Here is an 18894-nt window from a genome sequence, read left to right as displayed (position 1 = left end):
TGCAGCCCAAAGCTTCTGCCCTGAATAAGAACCAAAAACATCCACCCAAATTAAGGCCATCTGGAACACTCAGTCCAGGTGGTGAAAGCACGGAGCTAATGGGGCCAAAGCTGTGGTTCATACTCATATAAGGGCCAAGCAGACTCAGACAAAGAAAGCACTGTGCCACAGCCACAACCAGAGCCCTGCCCACCAGCTGTCGCACAAATCAAACCTGTGGTCACAAAGGGGATGAGGGAGACACACAGCTCTGCCTCATTCCAAGAAAAACGTGAAGAACACCTACTACTGACTTTAGGTAAGATGTGCTCTGCAGATAAAAAGACGAGTTCATCTGTCCACCCAAGCCAATAACGAGATGCAGAAAGCTGGAATAAGCCAACAACTCCACTTCCCCCAAACCGCAGCTCAAAAGCCACCTCCTTTGGGGCCTTCCCTGATACCCCAAGGCAGACGTGGCCCACTCTTTATCCCAGGCACCCAACCCACCACCATCAGGTCCAGGATCCAGATCAGTATTGGTTTCCTCTGTAACTTCTCACTCAACTCCCTGAGGGAAGGGGCTGTGTCTCCCAATCCTTTCCCCCAGGACCCAGCACAAGCTTGAAATAGAGTCAGAGAGAGACACTCATGAGAAGAAGGTTGGTATGGCTGAACAGACAGTCTCTGCCCTCGGAGGTTTTGGAATCCCAAGACAGTTGCCTCCTTTCTTGAACACCATGGAGGGGACTGCTCCCAGGAACACACGCAGACCACAGTCGCTGCACGCCACAAATGCCAGCAGACTACAGCAGCAGCCACTACTGACTCGGCTTTCATCATACAAAAGCATAACCTTGAAAAACATCAGGCCCTCCCCACTAACCCAAGAAGCAAGTGGTGCCATCCGTATTGCACAAATGAAACAGGCTCAGAGATATGAAGTAACTTGCTTAAGACTGCGTGGCTTAAAAATGGCAAAGCTGGGATTCACCCAAGTGCTCTAAACCACTCTGAACACCGCCTCCTGAGATGGAAAGAGCCTTAACTCAAAGTTACAAGCAAATTAAGTGGAGGAACATCTCTATCCTCACCTAGGTCGATTTCTGATGGTGGGAGGTGAAAAACAGGAGCCAAAAACAGGAAGTATGGAAAGACAGAGGAGCATCAAGTCAAGAACAGCAAGTTCATCTACATTTCGCATTCTCAACAGGGGCTATATCTCCTCCATGGGAGGGGGGATTTGGTTCTTGGAGACAAGAAAAACTTAGTCTTTAGGCATAAAGCACAGGCATGCATACAGCACATAAAAGGATATTCACTATATCTGTGATATTAAAATTTCATAGAAAGGAAGTGACAACTGGGGAAAAAATAGCTGAAAAGGCTTGGGGGGGGCAATAATGAAAAAAAGCTAGAGGAACACTGATCTATAGGAAGCAAACAAGAAGTAGCAAGAAAGAGTGACAGGCAAAAGAGATCAATCAATCTGACGCACACGGCAGAGTCGTGGGGAGGGCAGGAGATGAAAAACTCAGTGTACCCAGGGCAACCTCACCTTTCCTTCTGCCCATCACTTCATTCTTCTACATGTTCAGTTAAAAATATATCAAATATCAAAGCCAGAGACAGGAATATTGATAAAGTCTGTGAGGTATAAAGAATAATGAACTAGCACCTGCACGCCCACCATCAGCTTGAGAGACAAGGCAGTCAGTGCTTTAAGGGGCCCTGGGCATCTACCCCTGATCTATCCACTTCCCTCCCCAACCAGACATAACCACTATCCTGAATTTTATTTCAATGGTTATCTCATCTTTCTTTGTAGTTTTCCACATGTAAATGTATCATTTAGTTTGCACACTTCTGAGCTTGATATACATAGAATCATATCTGATAGATTCCTCTGCAACTTGCCTCATTAGCTCAATGTTGTGATCTAAAAATTCAGAAAGAGCTTCTCCAGGGAATATGTCAGGATTAGCACTGGTAGCTGTGGGCTACGCACCTCTTTGACTTTACCAGGTAATGTATTACAAAGAGGCTGTACCAACACATATTTGCAACCTCTCCGTATGAGTTCAAGTGGCCGGTTACTTGATATTGTCAAGGGATTTTTATTTTGTTTTGTCTTTGCCAAACTAGAAAGTTGAAATAATATCTTGTAGTTTTAAGATACATTTTCTTGATTACTAATGAAGTTGAACATGCTTTCATAAATTTACTGGTTATTTGTGTTTCCTCTTCTGAAAATTCCTTTTCACATCTTGCACCATTTTTCCACTGGGTGATTTGTCTTTTTCTTAAGAAATTTCTTTATCTATTTCAAATGCTACTCCTTTGTCAGGTTGCAAATCGCTTTTCAATTAGTGACTTGCTTTTTCACTTTCTTCATTGTGTCTTTGGATACATCCAAAGATATACATTGATTATTATATATTATTATACATTGATAAGTTCTTATTTTTAATGGTAGTCAAACATCAATTTTTTCCTTTACAATTTATACTTTTTATGTCTTGTTTAAGAAATCTTGCTCCCTTCTAACATCAAGAGATATTCTCCTATATCATGCTTTCTAAAAGTTTTATACTTTTGTTTTTCGTTTTAAGTCCTTAATTCACCTTGAATATGATTATATACGGTATGGGCCAAGTATTCAATTCACTTTTCAATATGACTAAACAATTGCATCAGCATTGTTTACTGAATAGTTCATCTTTTCCACACTGATCTGAAATGCCAGTTCTGTCATAAATCAAGTTTCCACCTACGTACAGGTATTTTCTAAACTCTATTCTGTTCCATTAGTCTATTTGTCTATCCTGGTGCCAATACAACAATGTCCTAATTACTATATCTTTGTAAGTCATAATATCTGGTAGGGCATATCCTCTGATTTTGGTATCAATTTTACGCTGTCTTCAGAAAATGAATGTTCCTTTTTTCTCTTTTCTGAAAAAGCCTGAGAAAGATTTAAATAATTTTTGCCTCAGATGTTTGGCAGAAGTGGTGTGTTAGACTAGTGTTTCCTTTACAAATAGATTTTTAACTACTGATTCAATTTCTTTTAACGGTTATAGTACTGTTTGGTCTTTCTATTTCTTCATGAGTCAGTTTTGCTAAGTTAAATTTTCTAGAAATTTGCTTTGCCAAAGTTTTCAAAATTATTCGCATAAAGTTATGCCAAATATCCTCTTACTATATTTTTTCATCTGCTTTTCCATACCTAATAATGGTTATTTGTGCATTTTCTTTTTTTTCTTGACCAATCTTGCCATTGATTATTTCATTAATATCTGCTATTTTTGTTCTTTCTTTCCTTTTCCTTTTTTGTTTCCTTTTTTCACTGTTCTTTCCTAACTTCTGAAGTTGTATGCTTAGTTCATTAATTTTCAGCCTTTCTTCATTTTTTTTTTTTTTGTGAGGAAGATCAGCCCTGAGCTAACATCCATGCTAATCCTCCTCTTTTTGCTGAGGAAGACCGGCCCTGAGCTAACATCTATCGCCAATCCTCCTCCTTTTGTTTCCCCAAAGCCCCAGTAGATAGTTGTATGTCATAGTTGCACATCCTTCCAGTTGCTGTATGTGGGATGCGGCCTCAGCATGGCCGGAGAAGCAGTGTGTCAGTGCGCACCCAGGATCTGAACCCGGGCCGCCAGTAGCAGAGCGCGCGCACTTAACCGCTAAGCCATGGGGCTGGCCCCTTTCTTCATTTTTAATATGAGCATATAGGGTTATGGTTTCTAATTAAGTACCAGTCTAGCTGCATCCTACAAGTTTTGATATGTAATATATTTCTCATTCGTTTCTATTTTCTAATTTCCAGTATGATCTCTTTGTTGACCTATGAGTTATTTAAAAAAAAAAGTATGTTTTCTTTTTTAATTTCTAAATGAATTAGAGTTTTCAGGTCATCTTGGTTTCCAACTTAATTGCACTGGGATTACAGAAGGTAACCCATATAAAACACATCCTTTGAAATGTGTTGAAAATTACTTCATGGTCCAGTATGTGGTCAATTTTTATAAATATTCTATGTGTTCTTTAAAAGAATGTAAATTATCCAGTGTTAGATGCAATAATTTACATATGTTTCTTATATTAAGCTTATTAATTGTATTGTTCCTTATTTTTTTCTATATATCAATTAGTGATGAAATTATGCTAAAATCTCTCCCTACAATCATAGATTTATCTATCTACTTACTGGTCAACTTTTGCTTCATATATTTTACAAACAAACAGTATTGTAATATCTTCCTAATTAAATGAACACTTTATCACTAAACAATAACCCTCTTTGTCACTAATAATGCTCTTTGCCGGCCGTTAATAAAACTGCACCAGTACTTGGGATGGTGGGGGAGATGAGAGTCTCATATCCGCCTGGAACATCTTTTCCCATCCCTTCACTTTCAAACTTTCTCTGTCCTTCTGTTTTAAGTCTATCTTGCTAAGAAGCACATGTCTGGACTCCGTTTTATTTCTTTATTTTCCTTTATTTCTGTTTGTTTTTCTTCTATCCAGCCTGACAATCTTTTTCTGAGGCGTGTGGGTAGAAACTGGGTCCATTTACACTGATTGTGATTACTGACGTATTTACATTTATTTCTGCCATTTCTTTTTTTGCTTTCTCTTTGTCCTACCTTTTCCACGTTTTATCCCTACTTTTGAATGAAATTTCTAACAAATGAAGTTCACCATTTTCTAAGGGAGGAACAAAAGGATAATACTGTTTCATCAACCTTACTTTACAGAAAATGATGAATTAAGATTCAGTAGTGAGGGGCCGGCCCCGTGGCTTAGCAGTTAACTGTGCACACTCCACTACTGGCAGCCCGGGTTCGGATCCCGGGCACGCACCGATGCACCGCTTGCCATGCTGAGGCGGCATCCCACATACAGCAACTAGAAGGATGTGCAACTATGACATACAACTATCTACTGCGGCTTTGGGGAGAAAAGGGGGGGAAAAAAGGAGGAGGATTGGCAATAGATGTTAGCTCAGAGCCAGTCTTCCTCAGCAAAAAGAGGAAGATTAGCAGGGATGTTAGCTCAGGGCTTATCTTCCTCACAAAAAAAAAAAAAAAAGATTCAGTAGTGAAAGCTTTCCTAAGGTTAGAAAGCTACTCAGTGAGAAAGGCCAGGACCAAGCATGAGCTGTACATTGTCCAGTGCTCTCCCACTACACCGCAATGGGCCCTTAACCACAGCAGTGGTATGAGACTGGACGCATTCAGAGATCCACCTCAAAGTATTTCATCTTCCTCTCACAGAGGCAGAAAAGACAAGTATTAAGCTATTCATTTTACAGTTGGGAAAATTGAGACCTAAGGGTAGTAAGTCATCTACCTATGGGCAGAAAAACTTTGTGTTAGAAATAAAAATGTTAAATTTCTAGAAAATTTGAAATCTTAAAAAAACACCAAACTGGAAGAAAAGAAATTCATTAAGGAAGGCTGAGGTAGATATATTCATTACCAGTTTAGGAACACAAAAAAATGTATTACTGATTATTAGGCCTGCTCAGAAAGTTATATGAAATTGGATGAAGGGGGTCAAAAAGTACAAACTTCCAGATATAAGATAAATAAGTGCTGGGATGTAATGTACAACACGATGACTATAGTTAACACTGCTGTGTGATGTATTTGAAAGTTGCTAAGAGAGTAGATCCTAAAGGTTCTAATCACAAGGAAAAAAATTTTTTCTTTTTTCTCTTTTTTTCCTTGTATCTATATGAGATGATGGATGTTATCTAAACTTATTGTGGTAATCGTTTGACAACATATAATAGTCAAGTCATTATGCTGTACACTTTAAACTTACACAGTGCTGTATGTCAATTACATCTCAATAAACTGAAAAGGAAGTTATGTGAAATTTTTAAATATATTCAGATCTGACAGCATCTAATATTTTAGTTTTTGCCACTTTAAAGATCTTATTTATTCATTTATTTTCCCCCCCAAAGCCCCAGTAAATAGTTGTATGTCATAGCTGCACATCCTTCTAGTTGCTGCATGTGGGATGCAGCCTCAGCATGGCGAGAGAAGTGGTGCGTCGGTGCGCGCCCGGGATCCGAACCCTGGGCAGCCAGCAGCGGAGCGCGCGCGCTTAACCGCTAAGCCACAGGGCCGGCCCTAGTTTTTGCCACTTTAGAAGATGCAAACCACTTGAGTACAAAAAAATAATCAATATCATATTTAAAACAAAGAAAGTGAGTGTGCTGTTGGGATTTGCTATATTCCAGGATGAGAAGCAACCTAGATAGTACCAATTTTCAGGAAACAGCCAAAAAATAGCCCAAGTCGGGTGCTCATCTCTAACCACATGACACCCTGTGTTCTCAGTCTCACATTCTGGTCTCTCTTGCCCAGAGGCTCCTGCTGCTTCTGTCCCTTAAGTGTCTTCACCTCCAAGAACCTCTAAGAATTAAACATTTTTTCTGGGTTGACTTCCAAGTCGGTTTTTGGTCATGCTTTGTTTTTACTGGGTAGATTTCCAAGCACATATTTTTCAGATTAGGAATCTACAGAGGCAAGAAGCATGTATCAGAGGATGCTGGACAAAGCCTGGCCCCCACACTACAGTAAGATCCTCCTGCAGTATCTCAGGTCCCTTGGTAGCTAAACACATGAAGATGTGCTCAGTTCTGCCTCATGCAAAAGCACTTTTCAAACATCCACTTGGAAGAATCTGTTGTTCTCTATTCCAGGCCAAGGCAAGAGTGAAATACTACTGGAATTCAGATCTACAACAGCTACCATAGCATAAGTTACTTGACATTAAAATTATTCCCACTTTGTAATGAAATTATTCACTTTACTGTCTTCTGAACTTGAAGTGAAATCACATAGATTCTCAACAACAGGTGGGTTTTTTATAGGATCATTTGATAAGGAATGATCTTAAAGAACACCATCTGAAGTTAGTTTTACTCTAAAACCTTCAAATTCATTGGTTTGAAAAATAACTTGGAAGAAGTAAGTGCAGGATAAGAATGTATGGAACCTTTATCTTAAATGTCTTATTGGTCATTAACAAATCTTTCTCATCTTTTCCAGGCTTCCAAGGCTAATATCCATGTGTCCTGATTCCTAGCGCAGGACTCTTTCTTCACAAAAAGCAAAGGAGAAAGAGGCTTAAAAGGAAATGATGCACATAATCATACCTTCCTTGCAAGCAGGTTGGCCATCTGAGACACAGCCGCATGGCCGAGGAGAAGCCACACCAGCCACTGCTTCCCCCACTCCATCCAGAAGCTCCACTCAAAGTCAGTCGGGTCCTAAAACAGGCCAGAAAAGGAGCTTATCAGAGGGATTTCAGTACATGTCTGAGGCAGAACACAAACTCCAGTTAATAAAACAACTGGAAAGAAGGCCAATGTGAATCCAAACTCTATAAAATGGCAGTTAAACAACACTTCCAGCCTTCACCCCACCACAACCCCCTCCCACTTGATCTCTCCTCTCCAGCTTGGCTGGTCTCATTGCCATTCTCCAAATAAATGTCTTTGTTAAAGCTGATCCCCCAAGACCCTCTGTGGGATAAAAACTATTATTATCCTCATTTTATAAAAGATGAAACAGAGGCTTAAAGAATTCCATTCATTGACCCAGCATCGCATAGATAACGAATTGGGGTTATCTCAGTTTAGTCACCTAGATGCCTTCACTAACAACAGAAATGTAAATTGGACACTAATAAAATTGCTTAAGGTCAGTCATGTTAAATCTTGCTGTCATTTACAGGCAGGAGGATAATTTGATAGAGAAATTAATTCCCTGTAAGACTATAAGGAAAGGATGAAAGGTATACTTTCCTTCCCCTCGGGAAGCTCTGTGTCCATTAGCACCTTGTGCCTATGTCTGTACCAGGCTCTGTATCTACGTGGCTCCCTGGCAGGGGCATGTGAAAACCTCTGGCAAGACTGGACATATGGATGCCTGGGGGCTAATACCTAAGAGCCTTGGCCTCAGGAGCCCCAGGGAGATCATGGCAGCCAAGCTGAGCATGGAGAGAATAAACACAGTGATTGGCCACTCTCAAATGGGCAGTGCAGGCTTGGCCAATGAGCATCTCGGCACTACTATGATGGAGTGAGGATTTGAGGCACTCAGAATTTTCTAGCCAAATTGCATGGGTAATGAAGGAATCCTCCAGTGACTATTGATACTGAACAACTCACCAGTCTCTGTAAGTGAAACTCTAAGCCAAATTTAGTGGCTCACCCCACCCTAGACCATTCCCAGGGAGGGACACACTAAAGCTGACCACCTGATATTCACAAACAGAGCAACCACCATCCTGTTCACCATGGAAAGCTCTGAGCACCTAGAGCCAAGGATATGTGATTTTTTTTTGCACCTGAGGATTAAGGGGCAATTTCATTCCAGTTACACATATTATAAAACATTCTTTGGTCAGAAAGTAAAATATACATAAAATTGATCTTGATTTATATCAGACTATGAACGCAGAGGCAGCAAAACTAGCAGCCAACGTTGCAGGCTCAGCTTGGTGTGGATCCCAGATCTACCTACATACTGGCTGTGATGACCTTGAGCGAGATACTTCACTTTTCTGCTCTGTCTGTTCATATGATAACAGTACCAATCTTCTAGGGATTGTGAGGTTTAAATGAGATCATATGTAAATCAAAAGTTTAAAACAGTGCCTGGTATGCAATACTCACTAAAAATTGTTATCTGCAATGAACTGCTAGTCCCATGTGCTTCCCATCCTGTCTTAACCAGCCAAGATTATATCATGGTTTACATGGTACCACTTGTTAAAAAAAAAAAAGAGATTTTTTTTTCCATTTTTCAAATAAAGAAATACAATACTCTGCATTCTCAAACAACACACGCTCCCCACATGCAAGATCCTGATACACACACTCTCTTCTCATAGAGCCCTCACCCCCAGGAAATCATGGATCCAGTCTAATTCCTTCCATTTAGAGATGACTATGTGAGGGCCCAGGACGTGCCCACACAACATAGCTAGGAAGGAGCAGAGCAGAGAACTCAAACCTTTAACCTAGCTCTTGATCCCTGATCTGGAGCTCATTTCCCCATCTCAAAAATTCCAGATTAACGGAGAATCAATTAACTGAATAAAGGCAAACAAGTTCAAAGGGCATGTGATGAGGCCATGCCAGAAAAATGTCACTATTGTAATAGGGATACAGATAAAAAAGACACTAAAAGCCAAGATTGAATTTTTTAATACCCTTCTCAAAAATATTTCAACATTTTAGCTTTTTTAATATAAATAATATTTTTGAACACTAAGAATTACATTTAGAATTCATGACCCCAGGCTTACTTATGCTTCAAAACGTTTCCAGTTTTCATTTTTTAGGGGGAAAAAATGATATAATATCTCATACAACATAAGAAATCAAAAAAAATCTTTATGTTCCACCAGAAGGCCTAGGACTACTGAAAACTCTGTGCTGGTAAAATCCCATTCGCAAAAAAGTCTTTCATCACTAATTCTTTCAGGAAATATACATTTAAAGGAAATAAAAACATTTCTCTCATGTCTATCCTTCTCCATTTAAAATATTTACCTAAAGAAAATGACCGGACAGAAAAGCCGAGGCAATGAATAGAACAAGAGGGCCAAGAAATAGTGGTTAATGATTTGGGTAAGAAAAATGTTGGCTCTCCCACTTCCATAAGCAAAAGCTTTCTAGACTCTGAACTCAATCACACATTTCAAGGTAAATGTTAAAGTTTCAAAACAAGAACAACTTTTTCAGGGCCAGCCCCGGTGGCCTAGCGGTTAAGTTCAGCGTGCTCGGCTTCGGAGGCCCGGGTTCAGTTCCCAGGTGCGGACCTACACCACTCATCTATCAGTGGCCATGCTATGTCAGTGGCTCACATACAAAAAGAGGAAGATTGGCAACGGACTTTAGCTCAGGTGAACAACTTTTTCATATTCTGTTCCTTCCCCACTTCCTTTCTTGACCCTACAGTTCTTAGTCAACTAGAAACCTCTTCTTCAGTTCTGTAAAGGAGTCAGACATAAACTCGGGATAAATTCTAGCCAGACAGAACCAGGAAGGCTCCTCCACGGAGAAAGGGGAAACTGAGCTCCAAGGAAAAATAATCCACACCCAATCTGTGACATCAGTGCTTCTGAAACTTCAGTGTGCACACAAAGCACCTACAGATCTTACTAAAATGCAGATTCTGATTCAGAAAGTCTAGAGAGAAGCCTGGGATGCTGTATTTCTAACAAGCTCCCAAGCAATGCAATGTGACGCCGCTGGCCTGGGCACCACACGTCCAGTAGTAAAGATCTACATCACTCATTATGCCTCCCTACAGCTGAATGTTCACAAGCCCAGAGAATCCTTAACAGCTCACCCCACTCCAGACCACTCCCAGGCAGGGACACGCTAAAGCTGACCACCTGATATTCATAAACAGAGCAACCATCACCCTGGTTACCATGGTAAGCTCCGAGCACCTACAGTTAAGAATTTACTGGGCTGAATAAATTAACAAGTACAGTTATTCATTCTGAGGCTTTCAATCTGCAACCTGGCAATACTGAGAACTCTGAAGGATGCAACAGTTCTGGGTCTCTTAAGTAGTCATTCTACCTTCCTGGGGAAACACTGGGTTTCCTACTCTTAATAAAAGAAAGGGTCTGGGCCTGATGTTCTTAACTGGAGAGTTCTACACCAGGCATTGTGGGAAAATCTCTAACTCCTCACCCTGGGGAGCTCACAGCACCACACGGACACCCCACAATCAAGACACTCTGAAAACCAATGGCAAAGCAGGAGAGGTAACAATGGAGTAATTCAACCACATATATTAGTGTAACTGAGACCTTTCCTTCTCATACAAATTGCTGATTAACATTCCAGGTATGTGTTCCCTAATGATAACCTCACAACATCCTTAAAGGAATTTTTGTTTGTTTGTTTAAACTCCATGTTACAGAGGAGTTCATTGAAAGTCAGAGTAAGCAAACTATTTGTCCAAAACTAGCAGGGGGCAGAGCTGGGTTTCAAACCTGGCCCTGTCTAATACCAAGGAGGAAGCTCTTTTCCAAGAAGTTTCTACTTGTGCTGACCTCTCTACATGGACTCCCCTGTCACACCCAGACACAGACACCCAAACACCCAGAGAGAGAAAGAGAGAGAGACACACACACACACACACACACATACCACTATCTGACCGAACTGTCTCCAACCCAGAGGTGCCTCCTCAATGCCCTCATAACCACAAAGATGTCAGCTCAAGTGTGAAGCCCTCCCCACCCTTCCAGGTGGACCTCACTGCACCTCCTTCTCTCACTCACACCTCAATTCCAGCACTTTCATTATAACACATTTTACCACAGCATATTTACTATAGTACTTTTTATTATAGCTAATTCATGTATTTTCTCACTAGGGGGGAAATAATGGTAAGTTCCTGAGGGCAAGAAACTTGACTTAACCACAAATTTGTATCACGAACGCCCAACATTCAGGAAGCCTTTCAAGTGGTGGGGGAGTGAAATCAGGCTGCCTAAGTTCCCGTCACATTTCCACCCCCCTATGAACTTGGACAAGGCCCTTAACTACCTGGACCTGAGGCTTCTCATGTGTAAAATGAAGGGTTGACCCAGCACAATGTCTGAGATTTCTTTCAGTGCTTTCAATGTCTAAAATTTTCAGTGGAAAAAACAGTTATTTTCCAGGCTAAAAGGAAGAAATACTAAGAGTGCTGGGCATCCACACATGGACTCTGAGTCCTGACTGTGTGCCCACAAATTAGGAGAGGGGGTGATCTCCCTGCTCACACTGCCATGTGACCAATCCAGGCCTCCAGGTGCCACACCCACACCATCAGCCTGCTCTGTTCCAGAAAGTTCCCCACTCATCCCATCTGCCCTCTTCCCCAGAATGGGAAGAAACCATTACAGTGTATGGATTTACTATGTGGTATGATTCTGCCCACAGCATGATAAGAAAGCTACCCTCAGAGAGGTTAAACATCATTCCCACAGTCCCACAGCCAACACATGACAAAGCCTGACTTGGAAGCCCAGGTCCTCAGACTGCATAGGCTGTGCTTTATGTGATAAAATACATATAACATAAAATTTACCATCTTAACCATTTTTAAGTGTACAGCTCAGTGGCATTAAGTACATTCACATTGTTATGCAACCACCACCACCACCCATCTTAAGAACTCTTTTCATCTTGTAAAACTGAAACTCTGTGCTCATTAAACAGTAACTCTCCATTCCCCCCTCATCTCAGCCCCTGGCAACCACCTTCTACTTTTTCTCTATAGATCTGACTATTCTAGGTACCTCAGATAAGTGGAATCATACAGTATTTGTCCTTTTATAACTGGCTTATTTCATTTAGCATAATGTCTTCAAGGTACATGTGTGTTGTAGCATGTGTTAGAATGTCCTTCCTTTGTACGGCTGAATAATATTCCATTGTATGGATATACCACACTTTGTTTATCCATTCACCTGTCGATGGACACTTGGGTTGCTTCTACCTCTTGGCTGTTATGAATAATGCTGCTATGAACATGGGTGTACTAAGTGTTCAATTTCTAATGTTTTGAATTCTAAATTATTGCTTAATGTTGCCAAAGGACCTTTTTTTTTATCCTGTGCACTTATATCTGGAGGCTCAAATCTTTTTCAAAATCATCTAGTAATTCAAACACAGGAAGTTAAAAGATTCCCAGCGAATGAGGATCTTATGTTGTTAGCTCACCACTGAGCAAATCTTTCCTTGTTCTAGCCTTGAATTCTCATCACCCTTAAACCTCACCAGATTACAGCACTCTCATGCTTGGCCTCCTAGGCGGGGTACTGAACTCTTATCACAGGGGGATGGCCAAGACTCGCCTCCTGCACTTTTTCTTGCATTCCTCAGACAATGCTGAATTAAACCACAGGCTTAAAGCCTATTTTCCAGCTGAAGATAACACAAACCCACAGCTAATAAGACAACCTAGTGGACTGAAAGGTTGTTCAAGTACCGAGTGCCAAGTAAAATCCTAAGGTCCCCACCAAGACACCCTAAGTGAAGCCAAGAAATTCATCCTGCAGCTACAACCAGTGACACCAAGTTCACCGCTGGTTCTTCATCCCAGAGTCTCTCAGAGCCTAGCCTACCTTTCAGTAAATCATGGCTCTTACCAGCAGCTGAATCTTTAATTCAAATTTCAGAAGGTTATTTGCCAGGATTTAATAGAACTGAAATTCCACATGTTAGGGATTCTGAAAAAGCTTGAGTTTTTTTTTTTGGGGGGGGGGTTGTTGTTTTAAGGTAAAATTCACATGACATAGAATTAACCACATTAAAGTCAATTCAGTGATATTTAGTACGTTCACAATGTTGTGAAACCACCACCTCGACCTAGTTCCAAAACATTTTCATCATCCCAAAAGGAAACCCTGTACCCATTAATCAATCACTCCCTATTCCTCCCTCCTCCCCCAGCTTCTGGCAATCACCAATTTGCTTTCTGTATCTGTGGATTTACCTATTCTATATATTTTATATAAATGGAATCATACAATATGTGACGTGGCTTCTTTTACTTAGCATAATGTTTCTGAGGTTTATCCACATTGTAACATGTATAAATATGCCATTCCTTTTTTTCCCAGTTATTTTATTGAGGTCATAAGGGTTTATAACATTGTGTAATTTAGGTGTACATTATTATTTATCAGTTTCTGTATAGATTGCTTTGTGTTCACCACCAATAGTCTAATTTTCATCCGTCACCATACATACGTGCCCCCTTACCTCTTTTGTCCACCCTTCAACTCCCTTCCCCTCTGATAACCACTAATCTGTTCATCAAAACTACAATACCATCCCTGTTGGGGGCGTAGTGGTTAAGTTTGCGTGCTCCACTTCAGCGGCCCAGGGTTCACAGGTTCAATTACCAAGCATGGATCTATGCACTGCTCATCAGGCCATGCGTGGCAGCATCCCACATACAAAATAGAGGAAGACAGGCACAGATGTTAGCTCAGGCTAATATTCCTCAGCAAAAAGAGGAAGATTGGCAATAGATGTTAGCTCAGAGCCAATCTTCCTCACCAAAACAAAACAAAACAAAACAATGCCATTCCTTTTTACAGCTGAATAATATTCCATTGTAGGGATATGCCACATTTTGTTTTATCTATTCATCAATTAATGGACATTTGAGCAGCTTCCACCTTTTGGCTATTTTGAATAACGCTATGAACATCTAGAAACACTTGTTTTGATACCCATTGTCAATTCTTTTGGGTATATACCTAGGAGTGGAATTGTTGAGTCATAGGGTAGTTCTCAGTTTAACCTTCCGAGCAACCATTAAACTGTTTTCCACAGTGGCTGTACCATTTTACATTCCAAACTTGAGTTTTTAAGGCAAAACAAGGCCTTCCTTAACTAACTCTTCGTCTGCAGGGTGTTGCTGGCATCACAGAGAACTCTGTCGGGTCCGCTCCTCCAGCAAGACCTCGCCCTGCTCTGACCTCTCCTGCCTCCTTGAGCAGACACTTCAGGAAATCTGCTGTTTTAGCATTCCAATTTCATCCTGGGGGCAAATGTCAGCAATGGCTGGAAATAAGAGGGTAAAAATTGGCTTTGGAGAGAATCTTATTATATAAACTGCTCCCTGGAAAGTTAATCCTGACAGTCTGCAGGATTTGGCATCTGAATTTTTTTTTAATTCACTAATTCTTTCCATTTGTATGAACTCATCTTTCTGTTAAGAACGATACAGAGGCCAAAATGGTTATTTACTTAATGATGAAATCTGCTCTGACCAGCAAATTTATTACCATCCATAAACACGATCAGGAACTGAAGGAACTTAATAGAGATCTCCTTGGTGCAGCCAATCTTGGCTCAGGACCTACCAGAAGGAGGGTTCAGGACCTTAGAATTGCAAAATTAAATTCCTCGGGGTTCAGGAAGAGCTGCAGCCAAACTAGAATGTTCAACTACTTCCATTGACTCAATAGAGCTAAATCTGACATTCATTGCTACACTTCTCTGGGGCCTTGAAGGGAGAATGGGTGGAGATTCGCAGCCAGTTAACTGAGGGAATTAACATCACTAAGGCAGAGATCCTTGGGCTTTAAGATCCATCTAGTAAAGGGCACCAAGAACACAGAGATAAGTAATTACGACGGACGGCCTGAGAGGAAGACTTGTCTGTTTCCAGAAGACACTACTTTCACCCTGAGTTTGTGTCTATCACAATGCAGAGAAAGTGAGCTTATCCTTGAAGTGGCCGACAGAGCCAGTGGTGTGCTGTGTGTGGCAGAAACCAGAGTGTGCTCACACTCAAGAGACCCAGGCTTGAGTTCAGTTCTGTCACCTACCGTTATGTGACCTTGGGCTGGTCAGTCGTCCTTTATATAATCAGAATTAAATATGATCATGAAAGCCAAAGGGATTGATGAATGAAGCCCAAAGTCTAAAGTTAGAAAAGTTAATGCATCTAAAATTGAACTCATCCCTCCAAATCCATCCTGCTTATTGCTAACAAAATCATCCTACTGGGGCCAGCTGGGTGGCATAGTGGTTAAGTTCACGAGCTCTGCTGCAGCAGCCCAGGGTTCATGGGTTCGGATCCCGTGCAGTCCCGGGTGTGGACTGACACACCGCTTGTCAAGCCATGCTGTGGCGGAGTCCCATGTAAAGTAGAGGAAGATGGGCACAGATGTTAGCCCAGGGTCAGTCTTCCTCAGCAAAAAGAGAAAGATTGCCAACAGATGTTAGCTCAGGGCTAGTCTTCCTCACAAAAAAATAAAAGAAAAATCATCCTACTGAAACAAGGGTTAGCAAACTTTTATAAAAGGGCTAGATGGTAAATATTTTCAACGTTGTGGGCCATACAGTCTCAGTGGCAGCTACTCAGCTCTGACGGTGAGGCTTGAAAGCAATCAAAGACAACATACAAACGAACAGGTGTGGCCATGTTCCAACAAAACTCTACGTTCAAAAACAGGTGGAGGGCCAGCTTTGGTCCACAGGCCACAATCTGTTCTAAGGAATTACCTTAGAACCCCTGTTCTAAGGAATTACCATGTCTCCCAGCCCCACCACTTACCTCCTAGCGAGAGTGTGCCGGGAGCAATGTTTTATCACACACATGGATGGCATTCTTAGCTAATTTGCTCTCAGCTCTGAGGTCTACATCTACACATGAAGCAGATTCTATGAAGATCATGGAAGAGTCTCAGCAGCAGCATATCCAGGAAAAACCTGGGGTTACCACACATCTTTTTCCTCCCTGTACTCTGGGCTGGACTTACTTCCTCCTGAGGACTATTCTCTGCACATTCAGACTTGTTCCCTCCACTCTGTCCCCTCTTCATAGCACCAAAGTAATATTTTTAAGACCACATCCGATCATGTCACTCCCCCATTTAATACTTTTCATGTTTTCCCCTTAGCATTCCAGAGAAACATTCACAGCAAGATTCATGCAGCTCTTCACATCTGGCCCTACCCACCCCTTCATCATCCTACCTAACCTTTCTCCCCAGTTCTGTAATACAGCCATGCTGACCTCTGTGACATCCACCCAAACATGCTGTGCCCATAACAGCTAGAACTTCCACCCTTTGCTCCCTCTACTTGGAGAAACTTATCCCTCAAACATCATGATAACGATGACCTACCCTTCAGGTCTCAGCTCAGGTAAGCCCTCTCCCAGGAAGTTAACAGTCTGGTCTCACTGTCCCTCGTCTATGCTCCAACAATGCACTACGGTTAACTTTATCATGGCAACTTACCACATGGTGCTTTAATTGTAGGTTACTGAGCTGCCTCTCCACTAAACTTTGGGCTCCTTTCTGACAGGGACTACGTATATATTCAGCATTGTATCTCCCAAGAAACCAGCATATACTGGATGTTCAAGAAAAGCTTGTTAATTAACTGAATGATTATAAGATGGGTCAAATCATTTTTAGGAACCTGGTGTAAGCACAGTCTACTGGGAAAGGGGAACAAGAGATACAAAAAGTGGAGAACCTGGCATCTGTCCTGGAATGCCTATATACTCACAGTTAGAGAGCATAAACTCATGCAATATTTCTAGTGGATGATCTACTCCACCTACTCAAGGCCTACTGTCTAGTGTATCAATTATTCACTCTAAAGAGATGGACAAAATAGAGTACTATTATAACAGAAGACCTATTTTGTGATTTAATTATAAGATTTAAATAAACTAAAATATGGAAAACACTTGGAATAGTGCCTGGTATTTATTAAGTACCATGTATGTGTTTGTTAAATAAATATACAAACAGAAAAAACAACAACTCTATTTCACTCTGATAGCCCTAGAAACATAAATCCAAGAGTTTTCAAGCTGATATCCTGAAACAGATAGAGATACTCATAGGCAAAATCTGAGAGAGTTGACCTGCTCAAGATCCCCGAAACCCAGTCAAAAGAAAGGGAAGAAGGAAGGTTCTAGAAACTGGACTGAAAAGCAGTGAATCCATGGTTAACAAAAGGGGAACATCAGCAATCAGAAAAGCCGCAACACCTAAAATGCCATGAGAAAGTGACCATCTTAACCCTCTCCTCAAAATAAAACTGCTCTGTACTGCCGATACTGCCAACTGGCTCAATCAAGACTCCTCCAGCCCCCCTCTAGCACAATTTCCTACACATTAGAGGTTAGAAGGGAAAAAACTACATTTCCCAGAATTCCCTGCAGCTAGCACGCCTACAGATGACCTAGCTTCTGATGAACAAACACACACAGGAAAACTTTGAAGGTGAAAGAACAAAGATGCACGGGCTGTGAGACTCTTCTGGAAGGATGGTGGCAGAGGCCCCTGTTTTTCTGCAGTAGTCACGTGGAGACTCCAGGGCCCAGTCAGTCCAGAGGTGCTGCAGCTTCCTGGCGTGGCAGTCTTGGCTAGAGCACCACAGCACTATGTTCTCAAGCCCGGCGCTGTGCAGCAGCCAGTTTTGCAGCAGCTCTGGGAATTGCTCCTGGAAGCATACTTAGTGCCTGTCCCTACAGTCCTTTTGACTACTCTGAAATCTCCTTAAATCCCTGCAACAAATTCTTTTCTGCTTAAACTGACTAGAGCAGATTCTGTTTTCTGCAATGGAACCTGGATCAGCATACTTTGGAAGGAATGTTTCTTCTGACTACAATCCAGCTCCAGCTTTATAATAGAAGCATTATGAAAATAATTCAATTTGAAGAACACTATTCCGAAATAAGTCTACTCAGTGGGAGAAAATGAAATGGAGAAAAACACTAGGTCAGTCCAAGGAGTGTTCTAGAACCGGACAATGAAGGAGTGTTCTACACTCACAAGTGCACCTATTTGTGTATTTCGAAACCAAATAGAAAATGATCTGCCTTACTCACCAGTCTGTATTTTTCATTATCATAACTCTTTTCTCCTCAGACGGAGAAAACAATGGGGAGGTGAATATATTTACTGTTTTCCTTACCCTCATAGCCAGCATTTTTCAAAAAAAGAAATACCACCAAAATACTAGACATTTTTGTGTTTCTATTTCCTAAATAGCATTATGTGCATATTATTTACTTTGAGACCATACCCAGTCCCTAATCACACTGAGCAAAAGTTATCTGTGAACAGAGAAAACCTTTACAAGATATTTGGAGCCGGAAATGTTTCCCTGCACATTCAAAGGCAGCAAGCTCACCTTAACGGCCTATAAATCTCCCAAGGAGAAAGAAAACACAGGATTAAATTGTAAGAATTCTGCACAGAAGAAGTACTGCTCTCTGGATGAACTCCGGCTAATGATTCATTAGCAATTATTGGAAGAGTTTTCTTTATCTTTCAACAGATGCTTTGCTATTTCCAAAATAATTTGAACTACATTATTTTACTGCTCAC

The 18894-nt window shown here is 41.2% G+C and overlaps 1 protein-coding gene across 4 annotated transcripts in view; it reads right to left on the bottom strand.

Moving 5' to 3' along the window:
• HHAT (hedgehog acyltransferase) overlaps nucleotides 1-18894 on the bottom strand; it is a 324456-nt gene that overhangs the window by 258588 nt on the left and 46974 nt on the right. For all 4 annotated transcript variants that reach the window (XR_009219848.1, XM_058539785.1, XM_058539784.1 and 1 more), the window contains exon 4: nucleotides 7157-7270. Coding sequence is in view for 3 of the 4 variants with exons in the window: in XM_058539785.1 (XP_058395768.1) it covers nucleotides 7157-7270 (114 nt within the window). In the remaining variant the exon portion in view is untranslated. The remainder of the gene's footprint in view (nucleotides 1-7156; nucleotides 7271-18894) is intronic.

This window comes from Diceros bicornis, chromosome 4 (assembly GCF_020826845.1).
Source record: "Diceros bicornis minor isolate mBicDic1 chromosome 4, mDicBic1.mat.cur, whole genome shotgun sequence".
Classification (NCBI taxonomy): domain Eukaryota; kingdom Metazoa; phylum Chordata; class Mammalia; order Perissodactyla; family Rhinocerotidae; genus Diceros; species Diceros bicornis.
Note: the sequence above shows the minus strand (reverse complement) of the source record. Positions and strands in the feature narration are given on the sequence as shown.